This window comes from Accipiter gentilis, chromosome W, assembly GCF_929443795.1.
Source record: "Accipiter gentilis chromosome W, bAccGen1.1, whole genome shotgun sequence".
In the NCBI taxonomy this organism is placed as follows: domain Eukaryota; kingdom Metazoa; phylum Chordata; class Aves; order Accipitriformes; family Accipitridae; genus Astur; species Astur gentilis.
In genome coordinates, this window is record NC_064918.1 from 35,641,051 (window position 1) to 35,665,900 (window position 24,850).

Below are 24,850 nucleotides of genomic sequence, written 5' to 3' on the forward strand. Positions count from 1 at the left end.
CTCAGCTTCCTTAATGACTACGCTCCACACAGCAACTAACTCCCCTACTTGGGCGCTACCCTCTCCCTCAGTTATCACATGCTCCCCTGAATCAATATGTAATGCTACTGCTCGATACTTCCACGCCTTTCCTTCCCTTTTTGCGGAAGCATCAGTGAACCACACGTTTGTTAAATGGCGTTTAAAATGAGGGGCCACTTTGATGTACAATGGAGGGGGTTCTGTATCTGGGTGATCAGAAGGGGGGTCCTGTATTTGGAGCATTTTGGGTGTTCCCTCCTCTATCTGTCTAGTGTGACAGTAGTGGTCTAACTGGGCATACTACTTCCTTACTGTTTCTCGTTGAGCTACTCCTACAGGGGGAGGAGTTCCAGCCAATATTGGTTTCAGGATCTTAAAGGGTCCTCACAAGATGATGGGCTGCTGCCGTATAATTCTCTCAGCTTCCTGTAAGGCTAGGTTAACCACAAAGAGTCCTTTCACCCAATCTGAACACTGTTTTTCAGCATCCTTAAAGCTATGCGAGAAAAACCCTATAGGACGAGTAGGACCTTCAGGTCCACGCTGCCACATATGTATAGATAACCCATGAATTGCAAAACCCCATTCTATGTGGAGTGGGTCTGTTGGATGTATCGGCCCTAGGGTCTGGTAAATCCCTGCTTCAAAAATTAATAATTTCAGAGCCTCTTCATGGACAGGTGTCCAGTCCCAAGCAGTTCTTTTACGGGTTAAATCATGTAAAGGGCGAGCTATGATAGAAAAGTCGGGGATGTGTTTTCTCCAAAACACTAGTGAGCCTAGGGCATGCTGCAATTCTTTCTTATTTTCAGGCATTTTTACTTGTTCGAGGGTGGACAAGGTTTCGGGAGGTATACACACACAGTCCCTCCTTTCCACCAGATACCTAAAAATTTTACTTCAGGTGATGGGAGTTGCACCTTTTCGGCAGGAATTTGGAGTCCTAAATTCTCTAAGTGGCTAACGATTTCTCTCTGGGTTTGCCCCACCACAGTGGCATCTGGTCCTCCAATTAGCACATCATCAATATATTGATATACTTTTACTCCATCTTTAGGAGTGATCTGATTTAGTTCCTGGGCCAATGCATAGTGAGCAATGGTTGGCGAGTGGCAATAGCCTTGGGGAAGTCGTGTAAATGTATATTGTACACCTTCCCAGGTAAAGGCAAAGCGGTCCCTATCTGCTTCTTGCAAGGGAACCATAAAGAACATATCTTTCACATCAATGGTTGCTAAAATCTGGTGACCCTGTTCTTGTATGGTTGCAATTAATTCTGCTATATTGGGAACTGCATCTGTTAATGGGCCAGTATTGGCGTTCAGGCGTTGATAGTCAACTGTCAGTCGCCACTTCCCATTTGGCTTGCGGACCGGCCATACTGGGGAATTATAGGGTGAGTGCGTAGGAATAACTATTTCCTGTTCCCATAACTCATTTATTACTGAAGTGATCCCTTCCCTTGCTCCGAAAGGCAAAGCATAAGGTTTGACATTAACTATTTTTGCAGGGGGGAGAGTTGGTGCAGACTGCAAAAGCCTCACAGAGATTGCGGGACACCCAAATTTCCATTCTCTTCCCTTAGAGTCTACCCACGACCAGCCCTTTAAGAGGTCGAGTCCTAGAATATTGCTGGGTAGAGGACCTAGTATCATAGTAACCTCAACAGGGGACGAATCCCCTGGCAGCCAGCATTTAACTTTAGCTGTCGCCTGTGGTTGGGAGCTTCCGAAAACGTCTGTGACCCATATCTGCTTCTTATCTGCAATTATTCCATTGCAGCTAGCAACATCTGCCCGGAGTGATGACATCTGAGCACCCGTGTCAACTAAAAAAGTTACTGGGGTCTTAAAGGGACCAAGGGGAAAAGTGATCAACAGGTCTCCTGTCTTATTTTCAGTGAGCCTCCTTAAATAAACCCACTGGCCATCCCCCGGCTCACTTACTGGGGATGGCCTGTCTAGTTTCCTGTCCTGCGGACAGTCATACCTTCTTCTGGGACAGTAGGCGTTTGGGGAGTGGGAGTTGCCAGCAACTGTGGATTCGCCCCCTTATAGCCTCGAATGTCTAACTCAGTATGGGGAGGCTCCTTGTTCTTGTCTTTCCACCCTAGGACCAACTTTTCTAGGGCAGAGGTGGGCATGCCATCCATCACATCCCGGGGAATTCCCTTTTCTATCCCTTCTGCCCACAACAAGTTCCGCTGACCCCCATACGGCTTTTTGGTGGTTTTGGGGGTTTCTCTAGGTTTGCTTTGTTAACAACTCAGAGTTGGGCCACCACCACAGTGAATGGCAACCCTCCAAAAGTTTCTCAGTCTTATATACCTTTTACCACCCATTATCTCAGTCCAAAATCTTTGTAAGTTTTCAGTGGAGACTTGGTTCCCAGGTCTTATCGTTCATCAAAGTCCTTTAATTAGGTCTTGTCTCAGTTCTCTCATCTTGCCTGGTCCTAGTTCTCATCTCTGAGATTTCAAGGTCCACCTAGGGTCAGTTGTCTCATGTTCAGTTTACCTTCAAGTCCCATATTTGCACAATTCTGTGAAAACCCTCAAGTTGTTCCATTAACTATTATACATCTATCTCTATAAGCTCTGCAGGTTTTAATCTTTTGCCAGCAAAGCACCTGCTTCTTGCTGATTTTTCATCTTTTGTTTAACCTGTCTCTACTGATTAGCTTGACTGGGTTTTAATCCAGTCCTGGGTTGGGGCTATACAGGGGGGCAGGCTGGAAACACTGTTCATGGCCTGTTGAGCAGCTCTGTTGCATCTCATATTTTCCAGGTAACTCATTCCAGTATAAAATCTATTGACTTATTCTGCAACATGGTATGGAATACTCTTTTGGCCACTTTGGGTCAGCTACCCTGGCTGCATCCCCTCCCAACTTCTTGTGCCCCTCCAGCTTTCTCGCTGGCTGGGCATGAGAAGCTGAAAAATCCTTGACAGTCTAAACACTACTTAGCAACAACTGAAAACATCAGTGTGTTATCAACATTATTCTCATACTGAACCCAAAACATAGCAATATACCAGCTACTAGAAAGAAAATTAACTTTATTCCGGCTGAAACCAGGACACGAAAGAGAACATCTGGGCTTTGCAAGAAGTGCCCAGAATCTCAAGGAAGCAAAGAAAGATGGTTATCACCTCCCATAACCTTGGACTTTACACCCGAACAGGCAGGCAACCCTGGCAAACTGATGCACCATCTGAGAGAAGGGTGCCTTGCCTACCCCAATGAAAACCAGCAGCTTCTCGCACTGTACTGGGGCCTGGCCTGTGCCTATTAAGCCACAGTTCAGTACTCTCAGAGGACTGTGGGTGAGGCAGGGACCCAAACGGAATCTGAGAACACCATGCTCGAGATAGGGAGCCAAACAACAACAACTACAATAATTGCCCCATGTCCTGGTTTCAGCTGGGATAGAGTTAATTGTCTTCCTAGTAGCTGGTATGGTGCTATGTTTTGAGTTCAGTATGCAAAGAATGTTGATAACACTGATGTTTTCAGTTGTTACTAAGTAGTGTTTAGTCTAAAGTCAAGGATTTTTCAGCTTCCCAAGCCCAGCCAGCGGGAAGGCCGGAGGGGCACAAGAAGTTGGCACAGGACACAGCCAGGGCAGCTGACCCAAAGTGGCTAACAGGGTATTCCATACCATGTGACGTCCCATCGAGTATAGGAACTAGGGGGATTGAGGGCGGGGGGATCGCGGCTCAGGGACTAACTGGGTGTCAGTCGGTGGGTGGTGAGCAACTGCACTGTGCATCATTTGTACATTCCAATCCTTTTATTATTGCTGTTGTAATTTTATTAGTGTTATCATTCTCATTATTAGTTTCTTCTTTTCTCTTCTATTAAACCATTCTTATCTCAACCCATGAGTTTTACTTCCTTTCCTGATTTTGTCCCCCATCCCACTGGGTGGGGGAGGAATGAGTCAGTGGCTGCATGGTGCTTAGTTCCTGGCTGGGGTTAAACCAGGACACTCCCCTAAACACCCCTTAATGTCTGTGGAAGTTTTCAGAGTGCACAATTGTGGCAGTACATTCCCCCCCGCATCCCACCAGCAGGAAACAAAACTTCTCCAGGAAGGGAGAAGGGGAAGGAAACCCTGGAGGCTGAAGGTTGAAATTTGAACTGGCCAATCGAGATGCGCCAGGTACACTGAGGTGACCCTCGTAGCCAATAGGGATTAAATGGCCACAGGTCAGATTCGACAAGGGTATCAACAGGGTCCCGCTGGAGGACACGTTGGCAGTCCTTCTCAGAGCAGCAGGTCTGCAGTCGGGGACTCCCCCTCGGGTCGGAGCACTGCCCGAGGTAATTCCTCGAGGGAGAGAGCCCTCAGCTTTTAGGTGAGTGATATGCACGTTTTGAGCCCTCACTTTAAATCTTGGGGATTCTTAAGTTGGCCGTGTAGTATTAATTCTCTTTACATCATTGAGCCTGTGGTTTTATAAAATGTTACCGGACTTCTAACTAACTTTTGCTGAAGAATAAATCTGAGTTTTAACACCTGTTGGATTTGGTTAGTCGTGCATCAGTAACAACAATACAGTGATCTTTTCTGGGAGCCAGTATAGTCTGAATATTGAGTGATACAAGAGAGTGAGACCTTGTTGTGTATGGTTAGGGCAAGCCTGGAAAGTGGAATCAGATGAAGGTTTATTGAATCAGTGTTTCTTCCACTTAATATTTGGGCTGGTGAGAGAATTGGCCATTTGTTGCTCTAACATGCAAGAGCAATAAATTTGTGAATATGTGCTGCATTTACGGAATGCAGCATCCTCAGTATAGCCACTAAATCTTGTCATATATTCCCTCATAAATCAAAGGGTAGGAAATGTATACCTACTTGCATATTCTTCTGCAAAAGAACTATCTTTGATGTAGTGCAAGCCAGCTTTCCATCGCCTTTGTGTTGCCAGAATACTATGAAGAGTTGGAATACTGTTAAAGATGAAGCCCAATATCCGGAAATGCCAAATGCAGCAGTCTTCCAGAGACGAAGGTTAGCTTTATTAGCTAAAATCCCTTCTAGAGTGAAATTTGTTTATTGTGAAAGGTCTGGAAGTTAATTTTGAAAGATTGTATTTTTGTGGTAATTTGTTCAATAAAAACTTGGTTCCTTTTTAGTCATGGAGTTAGTGGGTGAAACAGGCAAACTTCAGTAGGATTAAAGAGGTAAATTTATGTTGTGGTTTGACCCCAGCCAGCAACTAAGCACCACGCAGCCACTCACTCACTTCCCCCCAACGCAGTGGGATGGAAAAAAAAAGTAAAACAAATGGGTTGACATAGAGAGTTTAATAGGACAGAAAGGAAGAAAATAATAAAGATAATAATAACAATAATAAAATGACAATAATAATAGTAATAATAAAAGGATTGGAATATACAAATGATGCACAGTGCAATTGCTCACCACCTGCCGATTGACGCCCACTTAGTCCCCGAGCCGCGATCCTCCCACTCCCCACAGTTTCTACACTAGATGTGATGTAACATGGTATGGAATACCCTGTTGGCCAGTGTATTGGATTTGTGTGGCAAGGTTTTGGTAGCGGGGGGGGGTTACAGGGGTGGCTTCAGTAAGAAGCTGCTGGAAGCTTCCCCTGTGTTCAAGAGAGCCCATACCAGCTGACTCTAAGATGGACCCACCACTGGCCAAGGCCGAGACAATCAGCGATAGTGGTAACGCCTCTGTGATAACATTTTTCAGAAGGAAAAAAGTTGGGACAGAGAGAAACACCCGCCGGAGAGAGGAGTGAGAACATGTAAGAGAAACAATCCTGCGGACACCAAGGTCAGTGAAGAAGGAGGGGGAGGAGATGTGTTGAGGATTTCTTGGCTGGGCAAGGGCATGTGAGCAATCCAGCTGTTAGGTGGGAATGAAGCATAAGTTTACAAAGTGCTGGAGCAGACAAGGACGCTGTGTCCTTGTACGCTGGGAAAAAGGAAGATAAGAAGAGCCTGACAAGCAACTCCTGGATGCCGAAGAATGAGATAAGTAACTGCTGGACACCTCGTGAAGAAGCTTGCACAGCCAATAGAGGATAAGATAGTGTCGCGTGAACCGGGGTATTGGACCAATTAGAGTATTGTATAAGGCGCGTGCACAAGCGCATAAGGTATATAACTGTGCTAAAAGTTGTAGTAAATGGGCTTCACTTGATCACATTGGTCTGTGCGTGATTTCCCCTGTGGATCCTCCACAACATTTAGCGCCCGAACAGGGACCCTCAGATCAGCACTTTATCGTCTCTATGGGAATTTCTGGTGCAGCTGAACCGACGAGGAAGCGGAGGAGCCGGCCGAGAGTGTTCCTGCTGCCCCGGCAGGATGGCATGACCTTCAGCTAAGCTGGGAAGCGCGACGTGAGCTTCAGCTGAGCTGGGACGCGCGTAAGTTTGAATCTCGCCCTGAGCTGGGAAAACGAGGAGACGCGCAGAAGCTTGAATCTCACCCTGATTAGGTGAGCGGTTGGAGAAGGAGATGGGGTTGGGCAAAAGGCAGGAAGCAGTCCTAAAGCTCCTTCGTAATTTTCTCTCTGAGAGAGGACTGAAATTCTATAAATCTGTGTTAAAGGGGTTACTTTTACGGGCCTGGGAGAAAGAACTTATCCCGAATGTAAATGTCGCATTTGAAGAAGCGACCTGGGATAATATAGGCAAGGCGCTGTGGGACGCTGCTAACTGCAAGGGGGGTAAGGTAAAGGAGATGAAAAAATACGCAGCACTCGGGAAAGTAATTCGAGACATGCTGGAGGCAATGAGGGCGGACCGGGAGGTAGCCGCCGCTGCCCGCGCGGCCGTGACCCCCTCTGCTGGCTCCACGGCTCCCGCGTCAGCCTACCCCACTGGAGTTGGGGGGACATTCTCTACACAACTATCTCCACCCCGCCGAGCATCCATTTCTGTTAACGCTGAGATGCCTGCACAGACGCAGCCTTTGCCTATACCCAGCCAGGCCGCTGGCGCCAAAAAAATTCCCCCGTCTGTTACTCCACAAGAAACAGGGGAATTAGGGGGGGGGGGGGGGCGATTGTCACCCGACAGATCCTAACCCGACAGACTCGGGGGCGACTAATGCGGATAAACAGATTGCGGGGGTGAGAGAACCATCTCCATCGGGTAGTGCGATGGAAGAGCTGAGGGAGGTGGTGAACCAATTACAAAAACTGACAGTACGGTCGGAAGAGCTCCTAAAGGGAGGTGGTGCACCAATTACAAAAAATGGCAGTACGGTCGGGAGAGCCAGAAGTGAGGGAGAAAAGGATCCTCCCGAAAGGATGAACCGAGAAGGCAAGAGAATGAAGATTCTGGCCGTATACCAGACCTGCTGCCTCTTCCCCCCTTCTCACCACACCCTCCGCCCCCTCCACCGCCGCCTCCCGCCCCCTTCTCCCCGCCCCCTCCGTCGGCCCCTCCCCTCCCGCCCCCTTCCTCCTCCCCTCCCTCTCCGCCCCCCCCTCCGCCCGTTTGCAGAGGCGCGTGTCAGCCGGCCATGGAGTGGCCGCTGCCAGCCGCGGCCGGCCCCCGGGCAGAACCGACCGCGCCCCTGCCCCCGCCCGTTAATCCATCCCGCCTCTCGGGACCAGAGACGGTGAAACCAACCGCGCCCGCGATACATGCGGAGCCGCTTGTAATAGCCGCTGCAGAAGGAAGGCAGAGACATTGGAGGGGAGTAATAAAAGATGCCATTATAGAAGGGACTATGCTCCAAGCATTCCCAGTTATTGCATCAAATGGACAGAAAAAATGGGAGGCGTTTGACTGGAAGCTCATCGAGAGATTAAGGAATGCTGTAAGTCAGTAAGGAATCAAATCTGCGTCAACTCACCAAATACTGCAATTCATTTTTTCTGCTGATACGCTGATACCTCAAGATATTAAACAGCTAGCACGGTTGGTTTTGACACCCGCCCAAATGTTAGTGTTTTTCCCGGCAGTGGGAGACGTTCTGTGATAGGGAACAAGCAACACCACGACAACAAACAGATCCCTTATGGGGAGTAACCACGCAGATGCTGATGGGTACTGGACCCTTCGCATCAGGGAACGCTCAGTTACAATGTATCACTGCGGTTCATCATCTATCACAGATCTTGGCGTATCAAGCTTTTCTTACCATACCAGACAATATGCGCAGCCATGCTTTTACCCAGGTGAAACAGGAGTATAAGGAACCTTTTGCACAGTTTATTAATAGACTGCATAGGGCAATCTATGACCACCCTGACATGAACGAGAGCATGAAAGAAAACATGTTCAAAATACTCGCTTTTGAAAATGCTACTGAAAAGACACACAAAGCATTGTGTCATTTGCCGAAAAATGCAGACATCGTTGATATGATAGAATACATGGATCGATCAGTGGACTCACAGAAAGTAGCCTATGCTGCCACAGCTCTCCAAGGAGCTACAAAGAAGCAGAAGGCCAGTAAGACACCCTTGGACAAGTGTTTTAACTGTGGCAAACGTGGTCACATTAGGAGCAAATGTACAGTTACTGCTAACAGTAAGTGCTGCAACAAGTGTAAGAAAGATAACCATACCACCAACAATACAGGAAGCAGGGAAAATTCACACCAACCGCGAAGGCCCCTCACGCAACGACACAAATGCAAGGGGCTTGGGCTGCCAGCCCTCAGGCAGCCTCGCAACCACCAGATCCGCCACTGCAGGAAGCTCCGGAGTGGATGTGGAAACCGCAGTACACATCCAACATAAAGGGACCATTGGGGTTTGGGCTTAGTGCATTTTCAATGGGGCAATCTTCAACAGCTCTAGAAGGAATTCTGGTGCTCCCAGGGCTTATTGATGCAGATTATTGTGGGACTGTGAAAATTATGATTCATGTTTTAATCCCTCCTGTTTCTATTCCTAAAGGTACCAGAATAGCACAATTAGTTCCATTCAGGTCGTGTGTTCCGAACCCAGGTGAAGTACAACGTGGAGATGGTGGATTCGGCTCCACAGGGAAACCGCAGGTATACTTTGCCATGGACACAACAAGAGGTAAACCAGTCAAGGTAGTGCAATTGCAAGGGCCTGATGGAGTTATCGTCAAGAAACCGATGAAAATCAATACAGGAGCTGATGTTACGATTATTTCACGATGCATTTGGCCTCCATCATGGCCATCGATCAATCCAAACATTGGTATTGCAGGGATAGGGGGGCACACAAGCCACCTTAGTCAGTCAGCTACCGATTACCCATTTGTGTTCCCCGACGGTGAACACGTTACGATGCGTCCGTATATCATGACTACCCCAATTGAATTGTTTGGCCTCGTAGGCCGTGATTTATTGAGCCAAATGAAGGCAATGTTAGTGACCCATCCTTTTTAGGAGTGGTCACTGCGGGGCAGCCAATCCTGAAAATTAGCTGGAAAAGAGATGAGCCTGTTTGGATTGATCAGTAGCCACTAAATTCTGAAAGGCTGCTAAAAATACAAGAGTTAGTTGAGGACCAATTGAGAGCGGGACATGTTGTTCCTTCTACTAGTCCATGGAATACATCAATATTTACCATTCCCAAGAAAAGTGGGAAATGGAGACTGTTACATGATCTCAGAGCTATGAATGCGGTGATGGACAGTATGGGAGCCCTGCAGCCAGGTTTGCCGACTCCAGTTATGCTTCCAGAAGAATGGGATTTGTTAATTATAGATCTAAAAGATTGGTTTTTTCGCCATTCCCTTGCACCCAGATGACGCTGAACGGTTCGCCTTTTCGGTACCATCGATTAACAAGGCAGAGCCCTATAAGAGATACCATTGGGTCATGTTACCGCAATGAATGCGCAATTCCCCCACGATGTGTCAGGTGTATGTGGCCTGGGCATTAAAGCCTGGAAGAAAGCAGTTTCCTCAGTCAATTATTTATCATTATATGGATGACATTTTGATAGCAGGAAGGAACTCAATTGCAGGACATCTTAAGCCATCGCGGAGTAATAATCGCTCCTGAAAAGGTGCAAAAGGCAGCACCTTGGAAGTATTTGGGGTGGCACATAGATGCTAGCAATGTTAAACCTCAGAAGGTTCAAATAACATGAGAAATTTCAACGGTACATGATGTCCAGAAGCTTGTGGGAAATATCCAGTGGGTGCGGAATCTTTGCGGTATCACTAATGACGATATGGCGCCTCTGGTAGAACTCTTGGGTACGAGCGCACGTGCAGATGAGAAAGGGGAAATGACAGAGCTGACCAATGGGTTGCAGCGGCATGGGAGCCTCCTCCAGGGAATCGTTTTCAACAAAGCACGGCAATCACATGCGTTCTTGCACCAACCCGCTAGGATGTTATCAAAGCAATTTGACTTACCACTTACTGATGCCCAAGGTATCGTTAAAGCATGCCCCGATTGTCAAAAGGAAGGGCTGGTCTTGGGCTGTGGGGTTAACCCATGAGGTCTTTTGCCATTGCAGTTGTGGCAAATGGATGTCACCCATGTCATGTGGTTTGGTGCAAAGCGTTCTGTGCATGTGTGTATTGATACCTATCCTGCTGCCATGTGGGCCACGGCACGAACTGCAGAAAAGGCCTTACATATTGAATGACATCTTCACGCTTCTTTTGCAGTGCTGGGGGTGCCTAAAGAAATTAAGACGGACAACGGCCCAGCCTATGGTTCTACACGATTTGCTCGATTTTGTAATTTGTGGGGAATTCACCATGGTACCGGTATTCCACATCTTCCCACAGGACAGGCTATTGTCGAATGGGCCAACCAGACCCTAAAGAACATGCTTCAAAAACAAAAGGGGGGAACCCAGGGCTTACTCCCAGAGGAGCTATCGGCCAAAGCCTTATTTGTGCTAAATTATCTTAGATTGACAGGTGATCACAAAGACCCACCAATGGTAGTGCATCATGTTCTTTTACAGGCAGAAAGGACGCAACAAAGTACGGGAATCATGGTAATGTATAAGGACCCAGAATCTGGGAAATGGTGCGGATCACCTGAAGTAAAACTTACTGGGAGATCCCGGCTAAGTGGGTCAAGCCATGGCTTCGCACTGATGCTGGACCCGGAGTTGTCCCAATGGCAAGTGGCACGGCACCGGCGGGTGCTGGAGCCATTGATCCGACAGATTCTGACTAATAGAGTATTACACTTTAGAGGACTAGTGGACATTGAGTCCTTCAGAGAGGTTTTTAGAACAGCGTGCCTTATTGTATATAGAACTTGCTTTAGGTAAAAAGTGTGTTAAGCATAATTTGATTAAACATAGTGTGATTACGGGAAGACAGTGTGGGGTAAACGTAAAAGTTAGTTAAAGCCAAAATCAGGGGTAAGTTCTATTTACATTAATAACCTGGGAACGAGGTTGATTGTGTTTCCACAGATACAGGCCCACGACGAACTCCTGTTCGATTTGTACGACCATCATCATCTGGAGCATCATAGATGATGTGGCAATATGAATACTACCTCAGCCGAAAACTAACGTATAGGTCCCCTTGGCTAACATAACAGGTCAAGATTCTCTGTGCATCGCAACTGTATTGTACAGCCCACGAACCAATAGACAAGATGGCTATGACTCGTGCAGCGCGCCTGGCCAGCGAGCACATGCGTCATAGATTGCAACCGAGGCAGACTTTTGGCACCCGCTGGCCACGTGTGCTGGAACCCGTTCCTCTGCAAATGTATAAATACGGGGATTTTCCGAAGAGCATCGGGCTGGTGTACGGTGAGGCCATCGTTGCCTCTGTGGGGACGCCCATGGAAAGGTGGCACCTACCGATTGCTGGGCTGAGTTCGCGGAACAAGACGGCACAAGAATGTATGGATGGTTCATCTTCCTCATAGTCCTCATGGTCTGGGTCACTAGGGGTAACAGGTTGGCTCAAAGAATTATGGGCATTGTTGTAGTTATTGTGATTTTAGCTATTGTAATAATTTTACCTTGTTCAGCTTGTTGAGAAAAAATGGCATCCCAAGTTATTAATCAAGCCTGGATTGCTCAAAATGAAAAAGGGGGAATTGTTGAGGATTTCTTGGCTGGGCGAGGGCATGTGAGCAATCCAGCTGTTAGGTGGGAATGAAGCATAAGTTTACAAAGTGCTGGAGCAGACAAGGACGCTGTGTCCTTGTACGCTGGGAAAAAGGAAGATAAGAAGAGCCTGACAAGCAACTCCTGGATGCCGAAGAATGAGATAAGTAACTGCTGGACACCTCGTGAAGAAGCTTGCACAGCCAATAGAGGATAAGATAGCGTCGTGTGAAACGGGGTATTGGACCAATTAGAGTATTGTATAAGGCGCGTGCACAAGCACATAAGGTATATAACTGTGCTAAAAGTTGTAGTAAATGGGCTTCACTTGATCACATTGGTCTGTGCGTGATTTCCCCTGTGGATCCTCCGCAACAGAGATGCTCCAGGCGCCGGAGCGGAGATTCCCCTGCAGCCCGTGGTGAAGACAGTGGTGAGGCAGCCTGTCCCCCTGCAGCCCATGGAGGTCCACGGTGGAGCAGATATCCACCTGCAGCCCGTGGAGGACGCCATGCCAGAGCAGGTGGGTGCCCGAAGGAGGCTGTGACCCCGTGGGAACCCTGCACTGGAGCAGGCTCCTGGCAGGACCTGCGGATCTGTGGAGAGAGGAGCCCACGTTGGAGCAGTTTTTCTGGCAGGACTTGTGACCCCGTGGGGGACCCACGCTGGAGCAGTGTGCTCCTAAAGGACTGCACACCGTGGAAAGGACCCATGCTGGAGCAGTCCGTGAAGAACTGCAGCCCGTGGGAACGGCCCACGTTGGAGAAGTTCATGGAGGACTGTGTCCCGTGGGTGGGACCCCACGCTGGATGGAGCAGGGGAAGAGTGTGATGAGCCCTCCCCCTGAGGAGGATGAAGGGGCAGAAAATAACATGTGATGACCGTAAACCCCATCCCTGTCCCCCTGTGCCGCTGGGGGGCGTTGGTAGAGAAATCCGGGAGTGAAGTTGTGCCCGGGAAGAAGGGAGGGGTGGAGGGAAGGTGTTCTGAGATTTGGTTTTATTTCTCATTACCTTACTCTGGTTGATCTGTAATAAATTGATTTACTTTTCCCCAAACTGAGTCTGTTTTGCCCGTGACGGTAATTGGTCAGTGATCTCCCTGTCCTTATCTCAACCCACAAGCTCTTTGTTATATTTTTCTCTCCCCTCTCCAGCTGAGGAAGGGGAGTGATAGAACGGCTTTGGTGGGCACCTGGCGTTCAGCCAGGGTCAACCCATCACAGCCAGTATGTTTCAGCTGCCCTGGCTGTGTCCTGTGCCAACTTCTTGTGCCCCTCAAGCTTTCTTGCTGGCTGGGCATGAGAAGCTGAAACATCCTTGACTTTAGACTAAACATTACATAGCAACAAGTGAAAACATCAGCATTATCAACATTATTCTCATACTCAACCCAAAACATAGCACTATACCAGCTACTAGGAAGACAATTAACTCTACCCCAGCTGAAACCAGGACACCCCATTACCAAAAGCCCACCACACAAATAGAAAACAGTAGTGTTTAGACTAAGTCAAGGATTTTTCAGCTTTTCATAGTGCCCTGCCAGCAAGAAGGCTGAAGGGGCCCAAGAAGTTGGCACAGGACACAGCCAGGGCAGCTGACCCAAAGTGGCCAACAGGGTATTCCATACCATGTGACATCACGTCTAGTGTATAAACTGGGGGGAGTGGGAGGATCGTGGCTTGGGGACTAACTGGGTGTCGATCGGTGAGTGGTGATAAATTGCACTGTGCATCATTTGTATATTCCAATCCTTTTATTATTACTACTGTCATTTTATTAGTGTTATCATTATCATTATTAGTTTCTTCTTTTCTGTTCCATTAAACTGTTCTTATCTCAACCCACGAGTTTTACTTCTTTTCCCGGTTTTCTCCCCCATTCCACTGGGTGGGGGGGAAGTGAGTGAGCGGCTGCATGGTGCTTAGTTGCTGGCTGGGGTTAAACCACGACACGGGGGAGGGGGCTGCAGGGGTGGCTGCTGTGAGAATCTGCTAGAAGCTTCCCCGGCTCCAAGTCAGACCCGCCGCTGGCCAAGGCCGACCCAATCAGCGATGGTGGTAGCACCTCTGCAATAACATATTTAAGAAGGGGAAACCTGCAGCAGGGGAGGGGATTGGAATGTGAGAGAAACAACTATGCAGATACTAAGGTCAATGAAGAAGGAGGGGGAAGAGGTGCACTGGAGGAAGTGATGTCCCTGAAGCCCCTGGTGACATGGCAAGCTGCCCCCCTGCAGCCCATGAAGGTGAATGGTGGAGCAAAAGCCCACCTAAAGCCCCTGGAGGACCCCACGCCAGAGCAGTTGGATCCCCCTGAAGATGGCCGTGACTCCATGGGAAAGCCCACACTGGAGCAGCCTGTGCTTGAAAATCTGCGGCCCATGGAAAGGACCCATGCCAGAGAAGTTCATGAAGGACTGCAGCCCGTGGGAGGGACCCCACGCTGGAGCAGGGGAAGAGTGAGGAGTCCTCCCCCTGAGGAGGAAGGAGGGGCAGAGACAATGTGTGGCAAACTCACCACAACCCCCATTCCCAGTCCCCCTGCACCGCTGGGGGGAGGAGGTAGAGAAAACCAGGAGTGGAGCTGAGCCAGGAAGGAGGGAGGGGTGGGGGGAAGGTGTTCTAAGGTTTGGTTTTACTTCTCAGTATCCTTGTTTTGTTTTGATTTGTAGTAAATTAAATTGATTTTGTTTTTTCCCCAAGTTGATCCTGTCTTTTGCCCGTGACCATAACTGGGGAGTGATCCCTCCCTGTCCTTGTCTCGACCCACGAGTATTTCTTTATATTTTCTCCTCATCATCCCACTGGGGCTGGGGGTGGGAGTGAACAAGCAGCTTCGTGGTGCTTTGTTGCTGGCTGGGCTTAAACCACGGCAACTACTTAGCAACAACTAAAACATCAGTGTGTTATCAACATTATTCTCCTACTAAATCCAAAATGTAACACTATACCAGCCACTAGAAAGAAAATTAACTCTATCCCAGCCAAAACCAGGACAGATACTTTCATGATTTCTGTGACCACAGCTGTGAACTCCAGCTGAACTGCAGATAAAACTTGGTGATTTCTTGGCTAGAGACAGTAAGCAGCAGGGTCTTCTCTTCAAAAGATGTCTGACAGTTTATCTTGGGATGTCCAGTGAGACGGGGAACCAAAGGAACCTTAGTAGATATAGTAGCTATATGGATGTAGATAGGAACTGTTTAATAATTATCTAGCTTATAATGAAGTTAAAGAAATTTCAATAGAGGTAGATATGGCCCACGGGGATGAGAAGTGATGTTTAATGTTTGCATTGTTGAGGCTGGTTGGGGCAGGAGATAGTCCCTGATAAGAAGCAGCAGTCGACCCCAAGAACCAGCCAAGACCGGCCTTGTGATTTGGATAAATGCCAAGGAGCGACTGAGTCTGCGCAGGGACAGAAGGTTAAGAGTTCACCATGAAGAAGACATACAGCCTTCATCTTCATGACCACCAGACGACCACCATAAAGAGGCACTGCGCAGGCGCAGTTGAGAGGAGACTATGGAAATGACTTCCTGGAGCTAATTTTAATATGAAGCGGGGATAGGTCATGCCTATGTATAGGCGTATTGCGAAACTCTATGTATATGTAACACTTGACTGTATAAATTTAAAGCAAACTGCCGAGTCAGGCGCACACGACTTTGGTGGGACTACCCCCCGTGCTGCCCAGCGCTGAATGAACATACCTACTTTACAATCTCGCTGACTGTGGAGTCTGTTTCCGCACATCACCAGTACATGCAGCTATGTCAACATGAAAGATGAAGGGGTGTGGCAGTACATCCCCCCCCCCCCCCCCCCCCATCCCGCCAGCAGGAAACAAAACTTCTCCAGAAAGGGAGAAGGGGAAGGAAACCCTGGAGGCCACAGGTTGAAATTTGAACTGGCCAATCAAGATGCGCCAGGTACACTGAGGTGACCCTCCTGGCCAATAGGGATTAAATGACCACAGGTCAGATTCAACAAGGGTATAAACGGGGTCCCGCCGGAGGTCATGTTGGCAGTCCTCCTTGGAGCATCGGGTCTGCAGTCGGGGAATCCCCCTCGGGTTGGGGCACCACCCGAGGTAATTCCTCGAGGGAGAGAGCCCTCAGCTTTTAGGTGAGTGATATGCACATTTTGAGCCATTGACGTGTGTCGCGACCCAAAGTTGGAGCGACTCAGGTTTGTGGATTTCCTTTGTCAGAATTAAGGTGAAACGACACCAGGGGAGTTCAAACAACAATCAACATTTATTCGAACTAGCTAACTTTGTCCAAGTACACGTGAACTTATCAATATGAACCTTGCAACATGTCATTAAGCCACTGTTTGAGAAGAGGAGGAAGGTGTAGAAAAATGAAATGGAAAAAGGAACATGAAACTGTGTCAGAAGGAGAGCCCTCCCGTTGAGTCACGAGGTTCAGAGCAGACCCCCTTGCTTTCTGGACTCCTTCTCAAAGAGGAGCTCAGGGGCGGCTAGGTCCACTCCTAGTCTCAGACTTGGTCGATGGTTTATGTTTAAAAGGATGAGGTGTAGGGACTGTGGAAAAGAGAGAAGGAAAAGAGGGAGAGAGAGGGAGAGAAAGAAAGAAAGAAAGAGAGAAGAGAAGGGTTTCACCAGTCCTGGGTCCAGCGTTGGTCCAGCCAGCGTAGAGATCCAGTTCCAGAGGGCGCGCACTGAGGACTCGTTCTCTCCTCTTTTATAGTGTGTTAGCTGATGATCTCAACATGCGCAGTTCCCACACCCGGGGTTCACCGGAATCGGTTAGTGAGCTTTGGGTGGGGGCCTTCATTGTGGAGTTGCCTCTCTTTTCCTGCTGGCATGACCACTTAAGATAGAAGCACAGTCCCAACTTCCATGGGGCCTTCTTCCTCCAGGAAGGCATAAATTGTGTTCCTTCTCCTGGTCACTTAAGATAAGGAATTGGGGCTTTGGAGAAGTGCATTCCCACCCTCCGTGGGGCCCTCTCCTCTGGCCACATTGTCCTGTTCACAAAACTCCAGCATTTTTACAGAGGTTGTTTTGTCCACCAAAGCTCTTTTAGCGGATGTTTGAGACATTGAATTTGTCAGACCATCACAACGTGCGGAAAACAGACTTCACAATAAGTAAGATTGTAAAGTAGGTATGTTCATTCAGCGCTGGGCAGCACGGGGGGGGGGGGGGGGGGGGGTAGTCCCACCAAAGTCGTGCGCGCCTGACTCGGCAGTTCGCTTCAAGTTTATACAGTCAAGTGTTACATATACATAGAGTTTCACAATACACCTATACATATACATGACCTATCCCCGCTTCATATTAAAATTAGCTTCAAGAAGTCATTTCCATAGTCTCCTCTCAACTGCGCTTACGCAGTGCCTCCTTATGGTGGTCATCTGGTGGTCGCAGAGATGAAGATAGACAACTCCTCTTCATCACTACTAGTAACCTCTTTTCTTGTGCAGGCTCAGTGGTTTCTCGGTATTCACCCAAGCCACAAGACCAGTCTTGGCTGGTTCTTGGGACCAGCTCCTGCTTCTTATCAGGAACTGTCTCTGCCTCATTGGCTGGTTCTTGGGGCCAGTTCTTCTTATCAAGGACTGTCTCTGCCTCAGCTAATTTCAACAATGTAAGTGCTAAACATCATCTTTCATCCCCCTTTATTATATCTACTGAGATTCTTTTGACTCCCCTTGTCTCACCATCACTTTAAATCTTGGGGATTCTTAAGTCGGCCGTGTAGTATTAATTCTCTTTACATCATTGAGCCTGTGGTTTTATAAAATGTTACCGGACTTCTAACTAACTTTTGCTGAAGAATAAATCTGAGTTTTAACACCTGTTGGATTTGGTTAGTCGTGTATCCGTAACAATAAGAAGATTTCATTTTTAGGCAGGGAGAAAGAAAACAGGCTAGGTAGTCACAATTTTTTTTCACAGAAGGGAGAAAAGAGTTAAGTATGGAGACAGAAATGTCAGGCTCCTGAATTCCCCAGACACCAAGTAAAAAGGGTATTGAACTACCTTTTGGTTTCTCCTCCCATTCTGAAAAAGATACCTGCCCAGCTCTACACTGTGGAGCAGGAGGCAGGAGCTTCAAAGAATGGTAGATGCTGAAATTGCCCCTGCCAATGACCAACAAAGGCCAGCACTCCTCCCTATGTTTTCCTTTTTCCTTCCCCCTGAGAATCCAACAGAGAGAACTGGCAATAAGGAATCCCAGCCTTCTGTAGCAGGTTATAGATAGAACCAGCCTATTTTATTTGTCCAATGTGGAAACATCATTAAAAGGCCTTTTTCTTTTAATTGAATGGGGAAGTGTTTTACACATGTCTAGATCTGACTTCCTGAGTAGAAATCTTACTTTTATAGAGGACATACATTTAAATTCTGAAAAAAATTGAAGGGGTTGGGGAAATTATTTAACCCTCTGCCCTCTGAAAAATAATTTTTGTATATTTTTTAAATTTTTAGCTAAGACTGAAGTAGACCCCAGCCAGCAAGTAAGTAAAGTACAAAGACTGTCCTTTTCCACATATTGCAAATGAGCTACCAAAAATGTATAATTTTTTCCAAACTCCTGTTGGGTGGAGTGCAGAAGGTGCTTTACTCCTTCATACCCTTACATAAATATTGATTCAGAACTGCTTTAGTGTAGCCTGAAAGGAAAATTCTGAGAATGCTTCAGAAAGCCTGTGGTAGGAAATAAAAACTGAAAATAATTTTCATTAAATTGCTGGCTCTGAAAATTATGTCGTGGGCTTAGCATATATCTTGGGTTTTCAGTCAAACAAACACACATACAGAAACCTCCAAAGTTTTAGACTCCATCTTCAAAAGTGTGTTTCTTAGTCACAAACTTTGGGAAAAGGAACAGGAATGGTGAAAATGATTTATTGCCTTGAGAAGTGTCATGGTTTAACCCCAGCCAGCAACTAAGCACCATGCAGCCACTCACTCACTGCCCCCTCACCCAGTGGGATGGGGGAGAAAATCAGGAAAAGAAGTAAAACTCGTGGGTTGAGATAAGAAGGGTTTAATAGAACAGAAAAGAAAAAAACTAATAATGATAATACTATATACAATGACAACAGCTATAATAAAAGGATTGGAATGCACAATTGATGCACAGTGCAATTGCTCACCACCCACCAATTGGCACCCAGCTAGTCCCCGAGTGGCGATCCCCCACCCCCACTCCCCCCAGTTCATACACTAGATGTGGTGTCACATGGTATGGAATACCCCGTTGGCCACTTTGGGTCAGCTGTCCTGGCTGTGTCCTGTGCCAACTTCTTGTGCCCCTCCAGCTTTCTCGCTGGCTGGGCATGAGAAGCTGAAATATCCTTGACTTTAGTCTAAATATAACTTAGCAACAACTGAAAACATCTGTGTGTTATCAACATTCTTCTCATACTGAACCCAAAACATAGCACTATAGCAGCTACTAGGATGACAATTAACTCTATCCCAGCTGAAACCAGGACAGTATTCACCCCTTATTCTATACCATTGACGTCATGCTCAGTTCCCATACCTTTAGTTACATCCCGGTCAATCATCATCACCTTTTCCATCCCTTTGAGACATACTAACAATTTTATATATATACACACACAGAGATATCATTCCTTTAGTTTATGGGTCATAGTTATAAAATGTTCGTTGAGTTCATTTAGTTCCTGTCTCTGGGCTCCATCTGTCATACCAGTCTGTCTGGGCAGGAGGGGTGGTGTGAAGTCCTCTCAGTCAGTAGAGCAGGATTGGGCTTCAGTGCGGTGTGACAAGCAGGTGACATTTGACACAGCAGGAGGATGGTGTGCACCGTTGGATTGTTGCAGGCTGGAGTCAGTTCTGGTTCCACCACTACTGCGCTTTGCTCCATTTTATCACAGTTCTTTCTTGCTTGATCTAAGTGATTCTTACTATAATACCATGGATATAGCATATAACAATTATAGTAATGATAACATACAGTAGCAGGGTTATATAGCAACTAATATCATACAGTTTAATTCTGGCTATTTTCACCTAAAATCAAATCCCCTTGAGGCACACATCGGACTTCCCCATCTTTTCGCATCACCCACCAAGTGCACCCAGGCCTTTGAGCTAAAGCAATCCCACTGTCGTGGTTTCAGCCCGGCCGGTAACAAAGGACCACGCAGCCGCTCGCTCACTCCTCCGCCCCCCTCCGGTGGGATGGGGAGGAGACGGAGGAGAGAAAAGGAAAAGAAACTGGAACCTCGAGGGTTGAGATAAAGGCAGTTTACTGGGACAAACACAAAAGAGATTACAACAACAACAACGGCACTAATGAAAAAAGGTATACAAAAAAGAGTGATGCACAGTGCAACTGCTCACCACCCGGGACCCGACGCTCCGCCACTTCCCCCACCGAAAAAAACAGAGCCCACCCCCCGGCCCGCTCCCCATTTATATACTGGGCAGGATGTCACATGGTATGGAATAGCTCCTTGGCTAGTTCAGGTCAGCTGCCCCGGCTATGCCCCCACCTCCCAGGTTCCTGTAAAAATTAACTCTATCCCAGCTGAACCCAGGACATTATCCACCCCTTATTCTATACCATCTACATCATGCCCAGATCTTACTTTTTTTTATTTTTTTTCCAATCAACCACTACAACTTTCCTTGTCTTATATATAAGTATATGGACTCCACCCCCTGACCTCGCACACACACACGGTGTTCCTTTAGCCTATGGGCTATCCCTCTAATGTGTCCATCAATTTTGGGGCTCTATCTGTTGTAACAGTTCTTCAGGATAAGAGAGAGATGGTGTGAGATGTTGGGTTGTTGTACGCTGCCTCTGGAACTTGTGGCTAGTACATTTGGTGCAACTCATGCCCCTGGTCTGCAGGTCGAAGATGTTGATCTTGAGGAAATTGGTGGGTGCCAGTTCAAGTTCTATCGCTGTTGTACTTGGCTCAGTTTCAAAAGTCCATCCTGTAGTCATTTGGATAATTCTCACAATAATACCCTTGATATGGCATATAGACACTATAGATACAATGACATGCATTGGCAGGTTATTTAGCAGTTAAATATCATACAGCCCAATTCACTGGCTATTCTCTCCCAAAATCAAATCTCCCTGAGGTACACATCGAACCTCCCCATCCTTCTGCATCACCCACCAGGTGTACCCAGGTCCTTGAGCAAAAACAACCCCTTGAATGGGTTTGCTTCTGCTTGAGGGAGGACTAACCCAGACTGTCTTTCCTAACATACTCCTCATGCGCACTACAGGGACTTTATCCCCTTCTACAGTATGTGGATCTCTTGGTTGGGCGGGGCCAGCCCGATTGGCGGATCCTCTAGTATTAACTAACCAGGTGGCTTTTGTTAAATGTGTATCCCAATGCTTGAAAGTTCCACCCCCCATCGCTCTCAATGTAGTTTTCAGCAGTCCATTGTACCGTTCAATTTTTCCGGAGGCTGGTGCGTGATAAGGGATGTGATACACCCACTCAATGCCATGTTCTTTGGCCCAGGTGTCTACGAGGTTGTTTCGGAAGTGAGTCCCGTTGTCCGACTCGATTCTTTCTGGGGTGCCGTGTTGCCATAAAATTTTCTCTTCAAGGCCCAGGATAGTGTTCTGGGCAGTGGCATGGGACACAGGGTATGTTTCCAGCCACCCAGTGGTTGCTTCCACCATTGTAAGCACATGGCACTTGCCTTGGCGTGTTCGTGGGAGTGTGATATAGTCAATCTGCCAGGCCTCCCACTGTTTATATTTCAGCCATCGTCCTCCATGTGACAGGGGTTTTTGCCGCTTGGCTTGCTTAATTGCAGCACATGTTTCACATTCATGGATGACCTGTGAGATAGTGTCCATGGTCAAGTCCACCCCTCGATCTCGAGCCCATCTATATGTTGCATCTCTTCCCTGATGGCCTGAGGTATCGTGGGCCCACTGAGCCATAAATAGCTCACCTCTACGTTGCCAGTCCAGGTCCACCTGAGACACTTCAATCTTGGCGGCCTGATCTGCCTGGTGGTTGTTTTGATGTTCTTCAGTGGCTCGACTCTTGGGTACATGAGCATCTACGTGACGTACTTTTACCACTAGCTTCTCTATCCGAACAGCGATATCTTGCCACAGTGCGGCAGCCCAGATGGGTTTACCTCTGCGCTGCCAGTTGCCCTTCTTCCATTGCTGTAGCCACCCCCATAGGGCATTTGCCACCATCCACGAGTCAGTATAGAGATAGAGCACTGGCCACTTTTCTCTTTCAGCAATGTCTAACGCTAGCTGGATGGCTTTCACCTCTGCAAACTGACTCGATTCACCTTCTCCTTCAGCAGTTTCTGCGACTAGTCGTGTAGGACTCCATACAGCAGCCTTCCACCTTCGATGTTTTCCCACAATGCGACAGGACCCATCAGTGAACAGGGCATATTGCCTCTCATTTTCTGGCAGTTTATTATACAGCGGGGCTTCTTCGGCCCGTGTCACCTCTTTCTCTGGCGACATTCCAAAATCTTTGCCTTCTGGCCAGTCCGTAATCACTTCTAACATTCCTGGGCGACCGGGGTTTCCTATGCGAGCTCGCTGTGTGATCAGTGCGATCCACTTACTCCACGTGGCGTCAGTCGCGTGATGCGTAGAGGAAACTTTCCCTTTGAACATCCAGCCCAGCACTGGCAGTCGAGGTGCTAAGAAGAGCTGTGTTTCAGTACCAACCACTTCTGAGGCGGCTCGAACTCCTTCATATGCTGCCAAGATCTCTTTTTCAGTTGGAGTATAGCGAGCCTCGGATCCTCGATATCCCCGACTCCAAAACCCCAGAGGTCGGCCACGGTACATGTTGTCCTGTTTTCCATCTTTTCCCCCTTTTCCCCCCGAGGGTGCTGCATAATATCAAGCAGTGTTTGGTAGATATTGGCCAGAGCCCAGCACAGTGCAGCGAGTTGTATGTCTTTGGAATAGCCACAGCATTTTTCTTTCAAATATTCTGTCACTTCATAAGGGTTCTGTAGTTGTTCGGGAGTGAACTTCCAAGTCACTGGCGGTGAGAAGTTCTCTAGATACTTGCCCATATGCTCCCACATGCCGTGCCACCCATGAGTCTCCAGCTTTGGGGGAGATCTCTGAGTGGTACTCTTAAAGAGCGTTTTTGTAGCCCTAAACAAGACCTGAAACATATTCAGGAGGCATAGCACTAACAGCACATTGGCTTGCGCATCCCAAGGATATTCAAAATTCTCAAAAGCTGTTGTAATTAGTCGGAAGGAGAAGAGGGAGGTGAACGGACGGGGGGAGGTATCCCCCCCTAATTTCCCCATGGATTGGGTGTAATTACCAATAAAATCCGACAGAAGGCGCCCAAAGTATGGAAATGATATCACTGCCTCATACAGATACCAGCTTAACCTCATGACCAGTGATGTAATCATTTCATAAGTCGACATTGCCCAGTACAGCAAAATGATAATCCCAATCACTCTCCCAGAGATGAGATACGCAACTACAGGCAATACATAGAGCATATAAGAGCTTACAAAACGCCACCATGTAAACAAATGAAACAACATTGTGACTAACATCTATATATCTAAGAAATGCGTTTGGCAAATTTGTTTCAACACGCTCTGGCCAGATCTGTCGTTATCTCAACCCTTCTGCCCCACGTTGGGCGCCAAAAAGGACTGTCGTGGTTTCAGCCCGGCCGGTAACAAAGGACCACGCAGCCGCTCGCTCACTCCTCCGCCCCCCTCCGGTGGGATGGGGAGGAGACGGAGGAGAGAAAAGGAAAAGAAACTGGAACCTCGAGGGTTGAGATAAAGGCAGTTTACTGGGACAAACACAAAAGAGATTACAACAACAACAACGGCACTAATGAAAAAAGGTATACAAAAAAGAGTGATGCACAGTGCAACTGCTCACCACCCGGGACCCGACGCTCCGCCACTTCCCCCACCGAAAAAAACAGAGCCCACCCCCCGGCCCGCTCCCCATTTATATACTGGGCAGGATGTCACATGGTATGGAATAGCTCCTTGGCTAGTTCAGGTCAGCTGCCCCGGCTATGCCCCCACCTCCCAGGTTCCTGTAAAAATTAACTCTATCCCAGCTGAACCCAGGACACCCACGAATGGGTTTACCTTTGCCTGAGGCAGGAGTAACCCAGACTGTTTTCCCTAACATATTTTTCATGTGCACTACAGGGACTTTATCCCATTCTACAGTGCATAAAAGTTCTGACTGGGCAGGGCCGCCCCGATGCCCAGATCCTCTGGTGTTGACTAACCAGGTAGCTTTTGCTAAATGTGTATCCCAATGTTTGAAAGTGCCACCCCCCATTGCTTTCAATGTAGTCTTTAACAGTCCATTGTATCGCTCAGTTTTCCCAGAGGCTGGTGCATGATAGGGGATATGATACACCCACTCAAAGCCATGCTCTTTGGCCCAAGTGTCTATGAGGTCATTTCAGAAATGAGTCCCGTTGTCTGACTCAATTCTTTCTGGGGGGCCATGTCACCATAAGACCTGCTTTTCAAGGCCCAGGATAGTGTTCCAGGTGGTGGCATGGGGCACAGAATATGTTTCCAGCCATCCGGTGGTTGCTTCCACCGTTGTAAGCACATGGCGCTTGCCTTGGTGAGTCTGTGGGAGTGTGATATAGTCAATCTGCCAGGCTTCCCATATATTTATATGTCAGCCATCGCCCTCCATACCACAGGGGCTTTAACTGCTTGGCTTGCTTAATTGCAGCACGTTTCACATTCATAGATAACCTGTGTGATAGTGTCCATGGTCAAGTCCACCCCCCCGATCTCGAGCCCATCTATA

The 24,850-nt window shown here is 47.7% G+C and overlaps 2 protein-coding genes across 2 annotated transcripts in view; both read right to left on the reverse strand.

Annotated features, from left to right (window-relative positions):
* Positions 1–251: 251 nt before the first annotated feature.
* Positions 252–24,850, reverse strand: part of LOC126035454 (uncharacterized) — a 136,468-nt gene continuing 111,869 nt past the window's right edge. Inside the window, exon 2 of the mRNA XM_049794056.1 lies at positions 252–285. The gene's annotated coding sequence lies outside the window, so the exon portion shown is untranslated. The remainder of the gene's footprint in view (positions 286–24,850) is intronic.
* The window catches only part of LOC126035471 (uncharacterized), a 32,792-nt gene continuing 28,854 nt past the window's right edge, over positions 20,913–24,850 (reverse strand). Inside the window, exon 2 of the mRNA XM_049794097.1 lies at positions 20,913–22,324. Coding sequence (XP_049650054.1) covers positions 21,116–22,246 — 1,131 coding nt within the window. The 5' untranslated portion in view covers positions 22,247–22,324 and the 3' untranslated portion in view covers positions 20,913–21,115. The remainder of the gene's footprint in view (positions 22,325–24,850) is intronic.